The 22,682-nt window shown below is 36.0% G+C and overlaps 1 protein-coding gene across 4 annotated transcripts in view; it reads right to left on the minus strand.

The window, feature by feature from the left end:
- The window catches only part of Ctnna2 (catenin alpha 2), a 1,132,589-nt gene that overhangs the window by 16,247 nt on the left and 1,093,660 nt on the right, over window positions 1-22,682 (minus strand). For 3 of the 4 annotated variants that reach the window (XM_005078277.4, XM_040738184.1, XM_040738185.1), the window contains exons 17-18: window positions 21,118-21,252; window positions 9,351-9,494 (exon numbers count right to left, since the gene is read on the minus strand). In XM_005078277.4, the coding sequence (XP_005078334.1) occupies window positions 9,351-9,494; window positions 21,118-21,252 (279 nt within the window). The remainder of the gene's footprint in view (window positions 1-9,350; window positions 9,495-21,117; window positions 21,253-22,682) is intronic. The other variant, XM_005078278.4, reaches the window with a different exon arrangement.

Genomic DNA, 22,682 nt, shown 5'->3' on the forward strand with positions numbered 1-22,682 from the left:
CATTTACTGTCCATAAAAGAATGGAGAAGTTCCTACTATAAATCTCTATTTCTTCTACTATGCATCTCTATTTCGTCAAGTGTGAAAATGAAGCTAAATAATAATGTTTTTCAAAGGTTGTTATGAGGTCCATGTAAGTAAAGAAAGAAGCTTAAAACAAATTTTAAAGTTTTAAAGAATTGCATGGCTATAAATGATTATTATATAACCTCATAAATTTTGGAACACCTGGAAACCACTGGTCCAAGAAATCTGTACAGCAGTGGGTATTCCAAAAGATGATTCAGGTAACTGGATATCATAAGTACTGGCAAGATAAAAGAAGATTTTCCAGAGAAGGTGAGTCTCTATCTTGGTTCTGATTGCACGGCGGTCTAATTGCCATCTCAACTTTTTATTTTGTAGAATACTCAATGAAAATTTGCCTTCAGAGGAAACTATACAGGAAACATGCTTTAATGGGTGGCAAAGAGATGGACAAATTATAAGAGTAAATTGAAAGGAGGTCATGCCTTCCACATGAACTAGAAGTTCATCCATTATTCTGCCTTTGATGACCCCAACTTAATTCTGCTCCGATCAGATGAAGAGCTATTTACTTGCTGTTTGTACTCAAAAACATTGGGGCTCTTGTCTCCATAACTATCATTCTGGCTTCTTAAATACATGTGCCTTCTTGTCCCTTACTGGTGTGTTTTCTACAAGGGCTCACAATACATGAAGTACATTGGGATTAGGAGTTGGTAATAGTGGGATAAGTGGCAGTCAGCTCAGTGATGGATTCTTAGTTGAAAATTCCTTTAACCTGAAGTATGAGGTGTGCCTACTGGAAACTAAAAATTGATGAGTATTATCTTTGTTAGGTTATGTACTTTTAGATATCTACATAATTTGGCATATGCCTTGTGACCGAACTTATTATACATTACCTAAATCAACCCTAATTTTTAAAAATACTGACTTTAGTTTCATCTTCTCATCAGTAGGAGAATGAAACTTAAGAGGAACCTAAAAAGGAAAATTACCTGAAATGCAGGTAATGCCCTTTGTCCTTGTGAATCGTGCATTTAGCAATATACCACCTTTCCAAATACCTTTAACTAAGAGAAGACATAAAGGGCATATAAGGTGGTTCTCTTTAGAAGCCAGGATGTTCCTCCTACAGGGGATTGGCCTAGTTTGGAAACCTTCTAGTCCCGCTCTCCTGTAGTGAATGTACTTTATTGAAAATGTAGCAAAAACACCTGAGGGTTCCCTTCTATCTAAAACTGGAAGTATTTTTGGTTCAACAAAGGGCCTCTATGGATGGACAACATATTGTCTGTACTCTCTCAAAAGATACTGAGCTACACAAGAAACTTTCATAATTCACAGATTAAAGAGAACAGAATCCTCAAAAGACAGGAAATACATAACAGTATTACCAAAAATCAGAGAAAAACATATGAGAGTTTCTGTCAAAAAGAAATTTGAAACCCATGAACTGGAAAACTTATTGTGAGAAAAATATTATTTTAATTTTAATATGACAGCGACTGTGAACCCAGGAACAAAGACAAACATTAAAGAGATGCAGGTTGATTTTAACATGGGCAAGATGCTACATCATATTGCAATATTGACAGGAAAATTTCAAGGCAAAGTTCTTGTCTTGGATTTCCTGTGAATATAGCCTTGACAAAGTTAAATCACTTATATATGTATTACAAGTCTTAAGGTCCTCTCATTTTTTCCCCAAGAGACAAAAATGCAAAGGCAACTGCTTGGTATATTGCTGCTGATACATCATTGAGTAGTGTTTTTTAATCTGGGTTATACCTGCAAGGGCCCTCCACTTGACTTTAATTCTTAAACTGAAACGAATTCAGTGCTTGACATTAACCTCAATGGTTTCAACGTCCACCTGGTACAAACTTATATACTATATAATTTTCTGATTATAAATATCTCAAAAAGAACTCCATTATAATTTTGAATTTTAATTAGATCATTAGCCTAATACACTAGACATTATTGAAAAAGTAATATTTTTAAGGAAGGAACATAGTCTATCACTTTTCAGTTTCCCTGTCTTCTTAAAATTATATTTATCTGTTCCCACCTTATCAAGATTTCAAAGTGGATAGAATGAAGAAAGTGCTATGATAATACCATTGTTTTCACAGTACTTTAAAAATTAAATTACCTGTATCAGAGCATTAAGGATGGAAATTTTCAAGTTCTTACATGTCAGGAACACAATGGAATTGTCTTAAATTCCTTGTTTATACAAAGTAATGAATTTAAGCCATTTTACCCTGTTTAAAACTTTTTTCTAAATATTATCATTTAAATACTTAATTGGCTTTGGGAACAGGGAGTCCTGGATCTGTAAGTTAGGGGGATCTGTTACAACTAGGAAGGAGATAAGGTGAAGAGTCAACACCAATCCCAATGGTTCCTTAGCAGTCTTTCTTTTAGCATGCCCTGGTGCCAGCCTAACACCAAGAGGTAGAGAGAGAATCTTTAACACAGCATCTGTTATCTTCTGCCCTTCCAAAGAAAAGAAGTACAAAAGCTTCAGCTCAAAGGGTGGGTATATTTTGAGCAAAAAGGTCAAGATGACAAGTAGTCCTATATTGATCTTCCAGAGGCAATTTTGTTGACTCCAATACAGTCAAGTTATCACTGACTAGAGATAAATAGTTGCTATAGACATCTAGTGGGGAGGGTTCAGAGATGGTGTTAGATACTTTCCACAGGAAAACCACAACAAACCTCACAGCAAAGGGTTATTTGGACTACTACAGATATAATGAATTAGAAAAAAGTAAGAGTCTTCCTATTTAGGAGTCTTAGACTTCCTTTATATTCTAGGAGGGCCTCACCTTAGTCCATGTTGTTGTCCCTTGTCATCTTTCTAGAGTCCAAATCCATCTATATCAGGAATCTTTAGGAACGGGATACTAATCCATATTTGTTTTCAAACTTCAATTACAGAACAGTGGAAGCAAAAATATGAGCATCTCCCAGTTTAGTAACTAATTGTTGCTTCTATAGTCTCAAATGTGAAAATCAATACTTTTCTCCTTTGTCTGACCCATTGTTTTCCCTGATTTCATTCATCACTTGTGCATGTGATTCCTCTATACTCCAAACGATACACTACCTGTATGAGGCAGAGTCCTGAGTGTCCAAAAGCTTGACTGCAGCAGACACAATGAAAGGGAAGAAGAGGATATCTATGGCATTAAAAAAGCTGTAGCATCTTTTTGGAAGGGATAAAAGTGGGGCATCTCTCGTGTCCCTTCTTCCTATCTTTGAGCACCTCCCTAGCTTTCTGCACAGACTGATGGGTGTAGGATAACAGCTGTTATCCTTGAAGGGAAAGTATAAAAGAAATTTAACACTTCTAATTGATTGTTGATTCAAGCATATTGTTATGTAACTAATATTTTTAATACAGACCATCTAGGTCACAATTCAGGAGCATAAGCACATGGATGTTTTTGCTAGTGAAGATGAGAATGCTAGTATGCATACTTTTGAAAGACTTTCACTTAAAGTTGTCAACCAACTCTGTCGATACCATTCTAGAAATGAATGCTTCTATGAATTGTTTTTTCCTCTTCTATCTCTTCTCAATATTCCCTTCTTTCCTTGCCATCTCAAACACCCGTATAAATACAAATCCTTTCACAACTTTGGAGGTATAGAGTCACTTAGTTTTGTTCTTCCTTAACTTCTCATACCGGGACATGACAAACAAAATGTGCAAGACCACCTCTCAGATCATTACAGTCCCACAGTCTTCCTTTAAGTTCATCATTTACTAATTCTTTAGACTTACTAACCATCATTCTTGCGACATTTTCTATCATGTTTATCCAAAGTGTAAATGGACTATTTGATGGATAGTCTTCTATTATTGCATCAGTTTGAATGAGAAATGCCCACTTCAGGCTCAAGAATCAGTGGCTTAGCTGCCAGTAGATAGCTTTGGGGAAGTGATTAGAATCCTAAGGGCACTGACCTAATTAGTAGATTGATCCTTGGAGGGATTCATTATATGGTCAATTATTGGGAAATGACAAACAATAGGAAGACAGGCCTAGTTAGAAGAAAGCCCCGGGGAGTCTTGTCAAAGAGGGGGGAGTCTTGTCAAAGAGGCTATCTCTCTCTTAAGGTAAACAGTCTTTGTTACATGCTCCATTGCCATTACCTTCGGCCTCAACCTAGGTTTAAAATCAGAGTCAAGTGACCATGGATAAATAATCAGAAACAGTGAGCCAACACAAGTAACTCCATCCTTAAATTGGTTTTTCAAGGCATTTTAGTGGCAGCTATGAAAAACCTAACTAATAAAGTTACCTTTAACTCTCTAAATCTCTCTAAATTCTTAACTCCTAATGTTCAATTTTTCCCTCTGAAACTTTTTACAAGAACAGAAAGATGAGTCAGTTTGTTACTTTGCAGATTTTGAAACAGAGGTGTGAAAGTGAATCACCTGGTGTGTGTTAAGAAGTTGGTAGTTAATTAGATATTCCAAGATCCTACTCTCTATCATCTTTATTCAAGAAGTCTGCAGTTTAGCCTAGGTTCTGCAGTTTCATATCCTCCTCCTACCCCCTATGCTGAGTTTTTCATGCAAATTTTCTGATCATTAAAAAGGAAAAGAGAATACAGACTGAGTAACAGTGGTAATAAGACAAACACTTTCTACCCTTCTCTGATTTTCAGTCCCAATCAGCTTAAAATGTACATTTACATGAATATCATGTTTTTTCTGGTTTTCTTTTTGGAGACAGTATACTGTCTTCTCCCTGGAAAACTGTTATTCCATGATGGTTCTATGTCTGTAAAGAACATAAATGTATGTGTGTGTGTGTAAATTATTCCTTTAGATAGATAGACAGACAGATAGATAGATAGATATAGGTAGCTAGATAGATGATAACTTTGTTTTGGCTATTTTCCCCTTTCTACATAGACATTCAAATTACCTTGTATTATATTTCTTTCAGGGAGATTATTGTAAAACACCATTGTTACTTCTTTTAGACATCTAAGTTCCATGATAATTTCATCTGTGTATCTATTACTACATCAAACAATATACATCATATTATATATTCAGTATATGTTAATTTACAGATCTGATTATTTCTAGAATTCTCTACAATATGCTTGCTCCAACCTAGTGTCAAACAGAACAATGTCAACTTTCTTTTGGGACAAGCAATTCTAATCTCACTACCCTCCGTTAATGATCTATAATGTCTTTGAAAAATAATTCAAGTTTCATTTGAACTTCATATTGAACAATTAGTTTTAACAGAATTTTTTCTCATTTGGAAAACTGTTTCTGATCACTAAACTTCAGTGTTCTCACATACTCAATTTTAGTCTGTGGGGAAAAATGATTTCCTGAGATAATAAAATCTAAAAGGTAATTTTGATGTCACATTAAGAAACTAAAAAGCATTTCACAGAACGGTGTGAGCCAAATCCTTATTTAGTTACAAAGCCCTGAGAATCTGGGAAAGGGGATAGTCTGCAGGGTAGTTCTATTTATGGAAATCAAGTCTGTTAGAAAGGTCAAAATAGTAACTTGGATGAATTTAGATGATAAGAAAGTGAGGCAGAGCTCACACTACAAATCCTCACTGAGTCTATATCACAGAGACTTTAGGAATAGTTTTCGTTTGTCAGTATGTATCAGGGAAAATACTTACATAATGATACACAATTTTACTTAGTACTTAAGCTTTATCAACTGTGGCTTTTCTAGGGCAGTTAATGTGACATGATTCTTGCTTCATATACAGAATGGTTCTCTTTGCCTTCAAAAGCCATCCTTATGACACAGATTCTCATTGGTTGTTCGACATTTCCATCACCATATAACACTTCTAAGCCTGCCAAGGATGTCTTCATAAAATTGTTCCCTTTCCATTTTCACCAGGGAACCACTTAACCTTGAGGTTAGTCCCTTTTCCTTCAACTTTCTTCTGCAAATGCGACCAGGCATGGCCACATGAGATTCTGTATAACCTAGAAAATGGCTATGTTTGTTTTATCTTCATTGAAAACAGCTACAGTTCTTTCACTCGTGGGCTTCTTAATTTCACTAAAGAAGTAAAGTGTGTTGCAAACTAAACATATGGTTAAATCAGAAAGGATTCAGAAAAAGTACAAGACTATCAGTAGTGACTCAAATTTTGATGTAAAACACATCTGAATACAGGATATCCTCAGGTCCACTAACATTTCTTGGTTCTGGAAAACATTCATTCTTATCTAGCATCCTCGTGTACAAAAACACAAATACATAAAAACATAAACACCAATATTACTACATACGACTAATACTTAGTCATACTAATACTACTAAGGCTAATTGCCTCAACTTCTCACAAATCTATTCTATAATATTTGATTCTGAGTTTGTTGTTCCCACATAAACAAGTTCACGATCTAAAGGTAGTTCCTGAGATAGCTAATTGTAGAAATCTGTATCACATTCAGAAATGAAGATACTTACACTGGATAGTCTAAACTAGGTCTTTAGATTAGAAAATCACAGGGATATTTATTAGTTACTCAAGCACTTATTGCATTAATTTCCAAGTTGTCACTTGGCAAGTGTTTAAAGTTCCCAAGAGTTGCATGTTCCTCAAGCTCCAAATGTACAATTCTTTTGTCCCCTATATAACTCAAAGCTTAGTACCTACTCATCAATACTTATCCACAACATATGGGAGTTCCTAAAATATTGCATATGTAACCTTGAACTTCAGAGTCCTTAATGAGATCATTTTATTGAGAATCTCGTAGATGTGTATATTTCTAATGCAGAAGATTCTAGCCAAAAAAAACATAAAATTATTGAGTTCTACACTTTTTCTAAACAGCACAGCCTCTTATTATGGTACTACTTCTTACACTTCAGTTCATTCAAAACTAAGTGGGTTATAGAGAACAGGTTAATCAAATGATAGTTACATGCCAAAGAACATGGGCTATTCATATATAGTATATATATGTCCAACATAAAAACTATACTTTTTCAACTATTTAATCTACTTTTGGGGGTTCATTTTTCTTTCAAAAATCATAAATATATAGAATTCTAAGTCTATATACATGAAGCTACATCCTTTATAGACCATATATCTACTTCACAGATAAGAAAATCAGATGCTCAAAAGATCTAAATCATTGACTTTGGATAAACCTAACCAGTCAATGACTGGAGGAGGATCAGTATTTCAATTACAGATCTTAGTCAAATTCAACTGTTATTATAATCGACCATCTCCTTGAGAGTATATTATATGTGTACATTTAAAATTATAATTTTAATACATACAAAATACATAAAAAACACTGAACACCACTATAGATGGAACATGCACATGAATATCAACAAGTGCATGCATGACACATTCCATGGTAGACTCTCTGAATTTGCACAAGCGTACAACACAGCCACTCCCAACTCACGAAGTTTAGAGATGATTGTGTTCCAAGAGTTTGGAAAATATTGCCATTTCTTACCTGGCAGCTGTGTGGGGGTTGATAAAAGACATTAACAACTTGAGCTATGAGTCGACAACACATTTATTTTCTAGTACTGAAAATTGTTCCTACCTGGGATTTAGGGGAATATTGTGTTTAATGAGAGGTAGATAAGAGATTTGATGGGGATAACCAACCATGTAAGACTTTAGCATTCTCATGTGTGTGACAACATTAGCTTGGGATGCTGGTGATTACCACTCAAAATCTTCCTGTAGGCTAGCGTGGCCCCATTTTTCTTTACCAGGTCTAAAATGTCTATGCATCTAAGAGAGAAATTAATTCTAGAAACTCCACCCATGCAGGTCCCAAATTCCCAGTACCACAACAATCCAGTGCCTACTAAAATATACAGTTCTACCAATCTGGTATAAGAAGTACACGTCTGAATAAAACAGAAAAGAGAGACAATGTTAGTGAAAACTATGTCTTTTGGGGGTTGTGGATATGGATCAGTGGTAAAGTGCTTCCTGAGCATACCAAAAGCCCTGGGATAAATCCCTAGCACAGCAGTAAGCTTGGTATGAAGTGTACATCTGTAATCTCAGCACCCAGAAGATGGGGGATAAGATATTCAAGATTATTCTCAGCTATATAATGACGTTGAGGCTACCCTGAGATTTGTGAAACATTGTTGCAAAATAAAAAAAAGAAAACCAAAAAAATCAATATTCAAACTGGCCCCATTTTTTCACCACCAATGTGCATGAATAAATGCCTTATTAAGGCTCTACACTTAAAAAAAGATAAATGATAACCTCTTTCTATGTTTTATAACCCACATAATCCATACCTAAATATGTCCATCTCATTCCAAGATGGCCTCATGTTATGATGTTCAATTAACAAAAGGGAAAAAAAGAAAAAAGAGAGAAATCCATCCTAGTTCTTCCACAGCCCATAAAAGGTGTAACTGCATTCTTCATACCCTTTTGCCCTCTCAGGCAAATCCTCCAACTCCAGCATTTTCATAAGTACCCAGGAAAGAACAAGGAAAGAAGCCAAGAGAATGGCTCACTCTACTTCATCATCTCTCTCTAAACAGTAAAGCATATAAAAAGCTAATCAGCAACAGAAACTCAAAGAACAGCAGCTTTCTACACATCTTAACCACCAAGCAACTCAATAAAAATAGGAGTATTACAGCACTCAACAGCAACAAAAACACACAAAAAACATTGTATCTTTGGTTGTGACTCCTTAAAAATGGCGTGCCCTAACCTTACAAGAGTGGTGAACTTTTTTGTTAAAAATGTAAATTTTGTCGTGGCATTAAGAAGCTTTCTTCTTCTTTTTTTCTTTTTCTCTTTTTTTCTTTTTTCAGAACACCTAAATCATGCATGTTGAAATACAGTTCCTTTGATTTTTATTTTAGAAGTGCTGAAAATGTCTCAGGGCCAATGACAATAAAGGACATTGCATGGCCCTGCAAAGCCAGCACATCATCTTGACTAGTAATCTTCATGGGAGTATCCAGAGAATGCCTGATAGATGCATTACACATCACACACTTTCAGTCCCGATGGGAAGAAAGACTGAAATGCAATGACAACACCATGTTTGCCATGTGTGTGTCTCCAGTTTGAATGTCAGTTGAAGTTTATCTCTGCTTAGATTCCTAACCCTTCTCAAAAACAAATAGGGCCTTTGGCCAAAATTGATCAGATAAAGAATGTTTCAGCTTGCATATGATCATTTGCCCGTAATTCTAGCCCATCCCTACCCCACCCGCTTTTTCAAAATTAGTAATTACAGCAAAAGATATTAAATTATAAAGTGGAGTTACTTACCATGGAGGAGTCACTGCTTCCACTCCCGATTGGAGCTCCCTCAGCACAGGTTGGGAGGTGGGTAGAAAGTTGACTAGCCCTGCCCCCATCTATGACATCACAATCTACCTCATAAAAGGTAGTGAAAGTGCTCTGAACTCCTGTCTGATTTCCGAGAGATACAGAAAAGAGAAAGTGAGAGAGAGAGCAAGAGAAAAAAAAATCCTGTATCCTACTTGGGAGGGAATTGGGGAAGTGGAAGAGGGAACAGGGAATTACCTAGGAGAAAGAGGTTATGAAGGAATTGGGTGTTGAAAGAGATATGTGCCGGCCTTCTTGACATTAAGCAGCCAGTCATTCAGATTCCTCTTTAGGTATCCAACAGATAAAGGGACTATCTGGGAAAAGAATGAAGAAGTGCCCTCCCATTCCCAGCGGTGTCAGGGATAGCTATATGGACTCAAAAGGAATGCCTCCTCTATTAAAATTGAACATTGCCAAGAGAAAAAGCAAGGGCTGTCTGCAACTCTTAAAGCCTGGAAAAAAATGTGGGGGTTCCAGGTGCCTTGCTTGGAGGTTCCATTGTCCTGCTATGTGAGCTTGGTAAAAGTCTTGACCTCCATATGTAGCCCAGCATGTGGTATAAAAGGGAAACTTACCTCATTCATTGGAGAGTATTCATTGTTGTAACTACAAATTTTTGCTATTGATTTTGGAACCCAGTATGGGTTTCTGTGAATGGCATGATTGAAATGATAAGCCAAAAACCAATGTCCATTTCTACCTTTAGAATTCTGAAATATTCTCAATATAGGCTGTTCTGAAAATCTTGTAGTTAACTTTGTTTTGGATTTTTATTTGTCTTTTAGAAAATGTCTTCCATAATTACCACATATACTATGGCATCTCCACTGGGCCTGTGAACATCAATTTCATAACTCTAGGAAAATCAAGATAAGATTCATATAGTCCTCCAAACCCCTGTACTTTCATACTCATAAGTCAAGTTTATATGAGCCAGAGACTAACTGCCTGACCAAACATTGTTGGAATAATCAAGTCAGTCTTACAGGCAGAACTTTAATATCCGAGTTCAGTTTTATCTCAATCAAGACACAGCAATGTATAAGGAACTATGATGGTTCTTTTTCACATGATGGCTTAGAAATATAAAAATGTGAAGTGCTACAAGTTACAGAGTAGGAACTGTGGTCAAGATAATAAGTAGTACCAAAGAGTAGTTCCTATTTTATATAGAAGCCAGAGCTGCCCTTGTCTAGTGCAGATTTTCTCAACCTGCGGGTCATGACCCCTTTATGGGTTGCATATCAGATATCCTGCATATCAAATATTTGCATTATGTTTCATAACTAGCAAAATTACAGTTTTGATGTACCAACAAAAAACGTTACAGTTGTGGATCACTGTATTATGAACTGTATGAAAGGATCTCAGTATTAGGCAAGTTGAGAACCCACTGGTCTAGTGAAATAGATGAAACACAAAACCAGCTCCTTCAACAGAAAATATGCTCGCAAAAAAATAAGGTTCAAAATAATAGTTTTGACATTGTCAAAGCCTGTTTGCATATGCAGATTAAAGAAAATACCAAATGTGTGACTTTTGATTTTAAATCAATGCAATTCAATTTCTAATTTTATTGTCATTTACCAAGTATATGAGTATTACAATAGTTACAATATAAAATTATGCAAAACTGGCAAGTTCGGGAGCAGTTTGGAACAGAGAAGTTACTAAATTCAAATTAATGATAGATTTAGCAACATGACTCCCATCTTCAACTTCAAAATAAATTTTGGAGACATTTAAAGAACGTCTTTAAAGAATTCAAGATGAAACCAAAGAAAAAAACCTCAAGTCTGTATGCAGAAGGTCCTTTTCTCACATCTGACCGTATCCCTGAGTTAGAGAAAGCAAGGATACTCTACTTGGATTTTCCTTGCTGTGTCCCGGTTTATATAATTTTATGCATAAATTCAAATTCAGCATATAATATCATTTATTCATGAGATCTTGAAACGAATGACCCTGTGAAATTTCACTTTCAGTTTTTACATATTGAATCATTGATTAGTTGGCTTATCATGGCTATTGTTAATAATTTATAATGTGCTATTGGTTTTAAATAATAAGCATTGCCTGATTTTTCATTTGTAGAAAATATACTAGTCAATTACAACTATTATTTCCAAAGCTGGTTCTGAAATCTTAAGAACTTGAGTCACTTATTTCAAAAATGTAATGGTAATAAAGATTAATGACACAATTGCCCATTTTTCAATAAACATCTTTAGATTTTTGACTACCCAATAAAGAAGTTATAATTCTACACCATTGCAATAAAAGAACAAAAATTGAGTAGTTTATAAATATGGAAATATAACATACTGAAGTTGGACTATAATCATAAGTATTTCTTATGGCCTGCTGATTGATAATTGGGAAATGGAAAACAACTTCAGGAACCCAATGCAAAACTAGGCTGCATCAAAAAGATGCACAATAATACACCGTGCTGACATTTCAGGTGAATTTGGTTTGAATGGTTGTGAAAATGCCTGTAGTGATGATATTAGTTAAATGAAGATAACTTGCTTTGATGCAGGATGCAACCCAAGGGTGTAGCCCCTTGACAATGTTCACACAATCTGTTTGACTTCAACGAATAATATGCTTCATGCTTTTGCCATAATGTTAAAAAATGAATGAGGACTCTCTTCAGGTAAGACATAAAGTGATTTTAAGATGTCAGACAGAAGTTTCTATAATTATAGTTACTATGTTCATCTGACCAAGGACATATAGGATGGCTTTCCATTTCTTTGCATTAACGAATCCAATTTAATTTCTAATACAGAAGATTGAAAAGAGACCATGGGAATGATATGGTTACTTTAAAAGAATGATCTGCAAATGACCTGATAAACTAATTGAACAAGAATAATATGACCAGGCCAGGGCCACACAGTGTTATTACTGAAGAAAAGTACCTCAAGAAGAGAAGTCTCAGTAAACAACCATAGGGGCATGTTTGAATTAGAAGTTCCTAGATAAAGGCATTGTTTGGTTTGTTTGTTTTATGGTGCTATCTTATGTACAGCAATAAGAGCAGAAAAGAATAGATACTTCTTTTTAAAAATGACTCTCACTGTAACCTTTCCAAGACAGTCACTCCCAAGTGTAAAATATGTTTGCCAAAAAAAGTGAATGAATGAGGCCAAGACTCGGGCCATACAGATGTGGCAGAACATCTAACCCCAGTTCCAGTAAACTTCATTATCAGCAAGGCATCTGCATAGATGAAGGTATTTGGAGAAAAGTAATAAAACAAGATATAGCGTTGATGATAAGAGGAAAGATTAACAATCTAAATTAAGAAATCTTGCCTTCTGGAAAATAGGTTCAAAATGAAGGATTTAAAATACATTTCTTGCCTAAAAGGAAAGTTGATTGTTCAAGATTAGGATAAGATGATGTGTTCTGAAGCAGTTCCGGGAATCTGAAATAAGAAAACTCCATATTGCCCATCCAGAAGCCTTTCCTATTTATAAGATATATGGACCATAATATGTCACATTCTTCTCTTCTAAGGGTTATGATCAAAGCCATATTTCATAAATCATTTAAATTGGGTTGAAGAAAGCACTTGGTGAAATCACCTATAGGGACAGAATGTAGACAACAGAAAGTAAAACACTTTTATTTTCAGAATTCACTGAATCAAGAAAACAGTAAAGACATCAGAAGGTGCCCTTCCATTCTAGGAGAGAATCCCAAAGATCCCAATAAGCTGAGAAGCTACATTGAAGAAGAGACAGGATACATAGTCTAATAAAGACACAATTGAGAGAAAATATCCTCCATGGTAATTGCTAGTAAGAGACTAAGAACCTGGAAATGATTTATTCAACTCCTACTGCCTACTGTATCTTCACATAGTAAAAGTGTGAAAGAGTCAGTGGATGCTGAACTCAAGGAATCAGAAACTATCTTGTGGGGATGAGAAATCAATGCACATCTTTGAATTCCTGATTGTTAGTCTGTCACTAGAAATTAGTATTACCTCAACACATGTTCTGTATGGAAGTCATCCCATCCACGGGCTCCTATATTCCACTAACCACAGTCACACTGGTCATTGCAACCTAAGAAATCATCCATCCAAAATGAGGTATTCCAGTGGAACTTTCTGCTCCAAATCAAGAGAACTTGAACAAACACTGATCCTCCTTAGAAGAATACTCTTTTCTGATATTTACCAGATCAAGTACAGAAAAGAGTCCTTCCTGTCAGCTTTGCTGTATTCCTGGGTATTTGAAGTAATGGAAAAATATACACAAAAATCAACAATGGAATCTCCAGAGCATCTTTAGTATATGGCTTAATAATGAGTCTCCTTGTTTTACCTATGTATACTTGTATCAACTTTTTTATTTTATCTGTTTCCTTCGCTAACCTTCCTTCAGCCCAGAAGCTTTGCCTGGGGCAAATCAAGAGTAGAAATTAGGGGAAAAAAGCTACCATAGATTAGCAAACAAAGTATCAATTAGTTATGAATATAAACCAATTGTAAGTAACTCTTGATAACAGGAAAGCCAGAAATCCAGGACTCTATATCTATGTACTTCATTCACTGAATGACTTGACCTCTCAAAATTATTTGGTTTATGTTTAGGGAGAAAACACACATGAAACTGCTCTTATATTTTCAAAATTGTTTAAAAGGTTTTTTAACAATGCTTATCTAAGCATTATTTTAAACTTTTTTGTGCTAGACACCAAAATCCAGGACACTGAGATTTTGTATAGGTTTCTGATACTGCAAGATATGGCCAATTATCTCCCACTCATTTCGCTAACTCCCATGTATACAGTTTCTAAGTTTTTATATGGTATCACTGTTAATTGGCTGCCAAAAAATTCTCAGAATATCAACTGAAATCTAAAGCATTCATTGATACTAGATTAAGGTGTTAATTATTTGCTTTCCTTTTAATTAGACTCTCATGACTTGAAATATGTTAAAGACTCAAAGGAATAAGTGGTGATGCTGAAAAATCTGGGACCAATACATCCTGTTTAAAGCCATTAACCCTTTATAAAAGCAATAAGGCCTTTGCAATAATTGCTTTTAATTATCAACTTGGTAGAATCAAGAACTATCTCGGGGATGTCCTTTATTTTGTTAATTGACATAGCAAGACTCATTGGAATTACATATGGGACCATTCCTAAGGCAGGGCACCGAGCATGGCATAACTGGAAAAAGTGGGCAGTATCATACATTGATCCTTTCTGCTTCCCTAGTATTTTGATCAGCTTATTCAAGCTCCCATTGCCTTGATTTTCTCAACATGATGGTCTGTACTCTTGATCTGTGATGTAATAAATCTTTTCACCTTAAATTTCTTTTTGTCAAGTTTTTAATCCCAACAAGATAAAATGAAACTAATACAGTCGTCAAACTAAACTAAAAATAACTTTTCTGTCCTGTACAAGTTTAGGTGATGCCACCAAATGAATCTGGTGAGATCAAATATGGCTCAATCATAAACATGCCCAGATAAAATGGGTCATCTACTTGGCTCATGTTCTGGCTTTCTTCTTTTGAAATAAGTACACTGCAATATAATCCTTTGCTATATGTAAAATAATTCAGCGCTATCACCTCCACTGGATTCACTCTATCAGTGAATAATTTCTTTCAATAGGCATACAATGGTTTGAATGAAAAATATCCCTAATAGTTATGAATGCTTTGTCCACAGCTGGAAGCACAGTTTGGAGAATTTATGGAACATTTAGTAGGCAGAACTTTGTTAGAATTAGTACATTACTGGTGGGGGCTTTGAGGATTTGTCAACTCACTTCATTTACTATTCTTTCCACTTCTTGCTGCCTTGCCTTCCCCAACATTACAGACTCCCTCCCTTGTGTTACTTTAGGTCCTGGTATTTTATTACAGCAACAAAGAAGCAAATGAGAAAAAAAGAACTAAGCATATTGGTAAGTTGAGAATCCCCATCACAGGACATATATATATATATATATATATATATATATATATATATATATAGTTATACAGTGGATCAGTGTCCCATCATCCTTAGCAAAACGCTGCTTGAATTTAGACAGACAAGATACCAGGTAACTCACACCCTAGATCCCTATAACACCTAACACCTAAGAAGAATTTTTACTTTTCTGTTAAAATTTTGAGTCCCTAGTTCTTCAAAAGTATGTTTCAAAAGGTTATATGTCATGTTTATACTCTTGAGAAAAGTAATTTTTACTGTAAAAACAATTAACAGTTATTTGTCCTAGAGAAATTGTGAAAAAAACAGTACCTTGAACGCACTGGTATGATTCTGATTATAAAATAGAGTGGAGGTTACAGAATGTAAGTACACATTGAAGTTTTACCATCCTAATAGATCAGAGGTTAGGATTTAGGGAGAAAATCTACATATATTTTACAAATAAAATATGTACTAAGAATGGTTTCAATTTTGGAGTTGATAAATATCTATTTTACTTTTTTTTTACTGCTGCACAGTACATGCTACCCAACAGAGATTTATTATCTGGCATTTATGCCATTTTACTCTCTATAGATATGTCTGTTTATAGATCAAGGGAGGTAGTTTCTTTCAACCTGAGTACTTAATGACCCACTGGCTAGAAGATCAGAATAAAATTCCTCTGAATTGCTGTGAATTTCTTAAATGCATCTCCTTGTGTTCCAAAGAAGCACAGAAATGTGCTCTAATCCATGTGAAAATAGCTAGTAATTTAGATTTCCCCCCATTACTATTATGATTTGATCACTGGAGATAATCAACCATCAACTATAGCAAAATCAAAAGATATTCTACAAACTCCAAAAAAGGAGAGGCTTAAAGTTTAAGTCTGCATAGTTAGATACAATGATTGTTCCACAGACTATTTCATCCTCCTACAAAATACTAAGACTTATGTATGTTTTTCAGGAGATGACTTAAACTTTACCAACTAGACTTGTATACATATACATATACATATACATATACATATACATATACATATACATATATATATATATATGGCATTGTATGTTTTCTTCTTTATGTTACTTTAGATCAGATCATATATACTGGACTTTGGACTCATGCAGTTTTTTCTGTATTAATATACTATTTCAGGTGAATTTGAAATTTATTAGTTTAGTATTTTATAGAATATTATTCATCAATCACCATGAATAGTCATCTTCATCTTGGATCTGAATTTACTAAATGCATTAGGTAAAACATATACAATAAGAACGACTTTCAAATTGGTCAGTGAGATGGTCAGCCAGTAAACATGCTTGCCAGACGTATCTGATGAGCTGCGTTCAGAATCCACTTGAAGGTCAAAGAAGGAAATGACTCACAATATTGATGTCTGACACACATACACCACCATGCCATATACAGTAATGAATAACTTGCAATTGTTTCCTTGTTCTCTGTAACTATTGATGAGTGTAGCTCTCAGACCTCATCTGAGAAGTTTCTTTGTACAGTGGATTATGGTTAAAACAGAATCTCACAACTGATAAAAGAGCAGAGAAAAACTATCAGTGAGTATTCAGCCACAGATGAGACATGTATGTCAGCACCTTCTCTCAAGGCTGAGAGGCCATCTTGGAAGTGAAATTCTATCTTATGAACATGGTGTGACCATGGCACTCATGACCTCAGGTGCTGTGGTTACCTGTACAAGTCCTGCACAAAATCAAGTCAGTTAACATTTCAACATAGAGGTGAAAGGCCCTCAAGAACATCACCCCCAGCTGAGTAGCAATTGATTTGTAGTGGCTTATGAAATAGAGAATTTGTCTTGTTTAAGGGAATTCTGGTAGGTTACCTACACTCCAGTGAATGGCCCTACACCCATACATTTACATGTGGCACAAGGTGCACTCAGTGAGCTACTATGAAGACAGATAGACAGACAGAGAAAGAAAGAAAAAAGGACAGAGGGAGAGGGGAGGGAGGGAGGGAGAGAGGAAGGGAGGACAGAATGAAGGGAGGGAAGACACAGAGTCTGGGGAGATGACTCAGCAGTTAAGAGCGCTTGGGTTAAGTTCCCAGCACCCACAGGGCGACTTGCAACTGTAATTCTAGTTCTAGTGGATCTGATAACTGTCTTTTAACCTCCACAAGCACCAGATAAGTAAGAATTGAGTAAATAAACATACAGGCACTCACATGTGTATATAAAACAAGGGGTTTTTAAGAGAATCAAACATTAAAAAGAAGTGGGGAGGTCAAGGGTAGATGTGGGGCTGTTTAGGAGAGGGTTTGGTGAATACAATCAAATGTATTGTGTAAAATTCTGAAATAAACAATGCTACATTTTTTTTAAATCCAGACAATTACTTTATTATGACATGACCCACTCAACCAATTAACCAGGGTTCATGTGGGTCACCCAGACTGAAACAGCAAGCTAGGGACCTATACGGGTCTGCACCACGTCCTCTTTGTACAGGCTATGGCTGTTAGCTTGGTGGTTTTGTGGAACTCCTAACAGAGAGATTCAGTTTCCCTGAAAAGTACTTTCTGAAGAAATAAGGATGGAGAGTGACAGAGGAAAGACAGTCAGTATTGGTCTCTCTCCATATGCATGTGCATACATGTGTACTAATACCCACTTGCACAGCACTAACAGATACATATACCACTATACACACAGCCACTCACAAAGATAAAAATACACTTTGGCTCAAGTTTCCTCCCGTAATGATACAATGCTGTCACGTTTAACATACTATTATACTAAACTAGTTTGACGCACTGTGATAAAGTTTCTCCTTTCCTCCCCCTTTTTCTTCTTGCTTTATGCTTCTTCTTCCTCCCTTTCACCTTTCAATCCTTTCCCCCAAAATGAACTTGCAATATCAAACAACACTAAATTAAACAAGGTTAGTTCATACTCAAACTATCTCTTAAATCCATTTCTTTTGGCCTAATATTTCTATCATTCTGTTGATTTAAAAATGCACATTACTTTGTTTATAACTAAATTGAACTGAGTGGCTCACAAATGCGCATACTGTCTTGAAATTTATTAAGAACCGCACCTTTGGGCTTTTCAGAATTGTATAATCCAAACTAGAAAATAGATTACCAGCAGAGAATGTGTGCTTTTCAAATAGTTAATGTGGGGATGTCTCCAAAGATGCACATCTTGAACTGCTCATTTCTGTAATTTCTATCATGACTCAGAAAGAAGTTTTTATGCCCATTGTCTTCCATATTATTTAAGATTTCCTTCTCCATCATCTCATGTCAAAAGCAGACATAGTAAAACAGGTCACTTCCAATTCATCCACAGATAAAACATCAATATGCCGACATGGTACATACATGGGTTTTATTTTAGCATGTGTTCACCATGACAGCATAAAAAATGGCTTGTCTTTTCAGACTCAATATTTCTTGGCAACTCAGTTAATCTATCCAAATCTCTGTTCATTTAACAGAGATATCGACTTCCTGGTAGTATTCTCATGTTTTGGGGAAGTCATATTGATGAGTTCCATGGATATGGGGAATGCAAGCAAGAGAATTCAAGTATTTCCTTTTTTAATATATGTGGAATAGTAACTTCTCCTGAAAAATGTAGCAATTTTCTTCCAATGGAGAACAATATAAATGAGGCCCACAACACTGGTAGAAATTCCTTGGCAAAATAATTGAAAATTTGTGTTTTCAGGGTATCATGTCCTTGACTTTCAGAACTTTGAAGGCAGTCATTTGTGGCTATTTTGCACAATATGTTTATTGCTTTTTAAACTTGTCTTCATTTTGGCTATCAGTGAAAAAGGATGAAGACTCATGTGAAAGCAGAAGTGGGAAAGACAGCAGGCTACAGATGCAGATGTGGTACCACACAGCAGTCAAGCTTGAAAACAAAAGCCATGAGGCGGCCCCGAGTAGGACCATAACTGAGCAGTATGACAGCCAATGTTCATAATGCACTTGACTCTGGATTATCATAGAGTTATGTAGCATTCCTGTATAAGAAGCCTTCTCCAATGTGAGAACTTATGAACTTAGTAAGACTCAAGGAAGGAAACAGGCTTCTTGATGGTGTTCTCAATCTCAAACACCTCTGCAAATGCCAACAGTGCGAGTGATTCAAAGCCATGATAGGTTGGACAACATCTACATGATGAAGGACAATGGAAATGAAGCTCTGGAGGCAGTGACAGACAATGAGTACTGAGAAGTTAATGGACAGCAACTGTGCCAGGGAAAATATTTGCCCAGATGAGAGGGATGGAGTCTGAGATCCACACGGATACCCTGAGCATCCATGTCAATCATAAGATTTAAAGAAAAGTAACAAATGGAAGCACATGAGGCAAGCTGAACAAAAAGCACTTGGTTTCACAGGTGCTATGGACAAATGGGTACAAAAGCAGAGTGGTATGGAAAACTATACCATCGAGGCTGAAGATCAGAAAGAAAGCAAGGGAGATGCAATGTTTTGATCACTTCTTGGCAAGAGAGAATTGATCATCACCAGATAGACAGAAAGACACACTGCAAGACAGATAGCTCTTGATTGTGGAAGAATGTTAAAGCAGGATCATTTTGGAAATGCAAAGAAGGTGACTGTGTTTTGGGAAGAGGCACAAAATAGCCAACTGACTGAGCTCTAAGGTTCAACTGCATGGAACAGACTTTCCAGATGGGACATCCATGCCATCCAGAGCAGCTCTTTCCCCAGCTATATTTTCAGCAAGGCAAGCCACACAGGAACAGAAACACTTGCCTTAAGGATGGTTTATACTTATTCACAGAGATTTACCAAACTGTAGTGCTGACTTTCCAAGACAACAGAAATGATTTCAGAAGGAACTGAGGATTTATTTGCTCACATTCTTCACATTGATAAGGTTTTGTTCCTGCTCATTCTGCAGGTACAGTGCATCATGGGTAGCTGGGAAAAGAACTAAAGGTGGCATGGCCACACTTGTGAACATGGAAATCATTATAGTAAATGGTACCCTGTGTTGAGAGAAAGGGGATGAGGGAGAAGAAGCCAAGGTGAAGAACCTCGACACAAACATTTGGAAATCTTGCCAAGAAACCTTGATTCTTCTAAAAATTCCTCGAACTTTTTGTTTCTAGTTTTTGATGGAAATGATTTAGATAATAATATTTTTATGAAAAGGAAAATATTAGGGTGATCTACTGAAGGATATATAATAGTGTTTGTTAACTACGTAGGATTTTGGCAACAGCACATCCACATGTATTAAATTCAAACAATTGACTGTCGAGGGTTACTGATAACCTAGTATGCATTGGAACCTGATAAATGTCTCATCGTCTCTAACATGTGAACAGAGTCCACATTTAGAGAGGCTGGCTCCTGAACAAAGAATGAAAATTACCAGCACTAACAAAGGGGAAGCTGACTCACAATGAGTAAATATGCAAAAGCCCCCAATAATTAGAATAGTCACAGCTTGGCAATGAGTTTCCAGACTATGAAATTAGTTTTCTTGTGAAGAATGGAGATTTTACAAGGCTAGTATAAACATGGGGTAATTGGAAAATCAAATTGCTCTTTGTGAGCTATTGTAAGGTCCGGAATAATGGTGATAACATTTTTTAAGCTGTGAATCACTGTCATTTGGTGTTTCAGCAGTACTGTTGCCAAGAATTCTTGCCTTGGAAGTACAGCAGTGGGGACTTGACATTGTGAAGCCAGAATCCCAGCTTACCCCTGACACAATGAGCTCTCCTCCCAGATTCTGAACTTCAGCCTTCACTTTGCTGCAGATATTAAGTTGATGGCAATACAAGGCAATCCGTTGAAGGTAGGCTAATAAATCCTGCTTACATGCTGAATCAGGACACTATAAAACAAAAGAGGGGTATCAATTAGTAAGTGCTCTTCAGTTTCTAACACTTATGGTTTAAAAGCCTGTGGTGTGACATACTTAATTACATTCATTTAACTCCACTTTTTGTGATGCACTGGATAAAAGCCATAGTCAATGGTTTTGAGTGGTTAGCTCCACTTTGATAAGATTTTACCCATGAACTCTCAGCTTCTATGATTATTTGCATAAAAACTGCACAATGCCACATGGGTTGAGATGGCTTTACAAGGACTTTACAAGGTCCCACCCATAGTTGAAGAGCTACAGAAATCCCAGGGCTAGAAAGGGAAGAGAGCCAGATTTCTAGTGGGACAAAGTCCCTGGTAGTCACCCATGCTGCAATTGTCAGGCTCTACCCATATGTGTATGGGCAGCACTAATTAGAGCTGGTAGGTTTTATACATATGAACACACACATGCAGTAACGATAAATGATGAGAACTCACTGAATGAAGAGGACATGAATTTGAGGAGTTTGGAGATACATGGAATAAGGTGGAAGCTTGGGAAAAGGCCATATACCGATCAAAATGCACTAGACTCAAGTCTAAAAGGGAAGGACTGCTTAGGATGATTTACGAAATCTTATTTGAATGTTTGCATTACTTGAGACTGTTTTGTTAGCTATCTTCTGAGCTCAAGAAAACTGCTATTCTACAGCTTTTTTATTTCTAGGCTTTTTCCACTTTTTCAACATGAGGAAACACAGATATAAAGCAATGGATGCCATAAGTCCAACACTTCTGTGACAATTCATTCTGAAACAGGAGGGGGACAAGGCAATTTCAGTTCCATTAGTTAGATAGACTATTTGTGTCTTTCCATTCTCTACAAGTACCCCAATTAACTAAGTCTATGTAGTTTATGTGTTTTTCCTACTTATCAAAAAATTTAACAACCTAGTAAACTCTTCAAACAAGAGAATTCTCAAATGAAGAGTGGCGCCTGTAACAGCAGGATCTGATAGGCCATATTTGAAGCTATGTGAAAAACCCCTTAAATATAACAACAGAGTCCTTCAACTAGAGTCACTTCTCTTGGAAGATTAACTTGCATTGCAATTTAAGTGGATAGATCCCCATCAAATACACACAGAGCTCAATACCCATTTCTGTAGATATTTCCAATATCTTCGTGACATGTTTCTGAGCCTTCTAAGCCAATTACTACTGAGTAAATGAAATATATTTTTGTTGCTATCAAATATTCAGTTTAAGATGCCTCTATGTCATCATTGTTTTTGTTCAATTTGGTATTGTAAAATCTCACACACATACATTTGGTATTTGTAAATGCTATGTACATATATATATTTAGTAAGCAATTAAAACTATATATATATAATATTGTATAAGTGTATGTATGTATGCCTGATGTAAGAACCAAGAGCTGCGTTTGAAGCA

This window comes from Mesocricetus auratus, unplaced genomic scaffold, assembly GCF_017639785.1.
Source record: "Mesocricetus auratus isolate SY011 unplaced genomic scaffold, BCM_Maur_2.0 Super-Scaffold_100676, whole genome shotgun sequence".
NCBI lineage: Eukaryota > Metazoa > Chordata > Mammalia > Rodentia > Cricetidae > Mesocricetus > Mesocricetus auratus.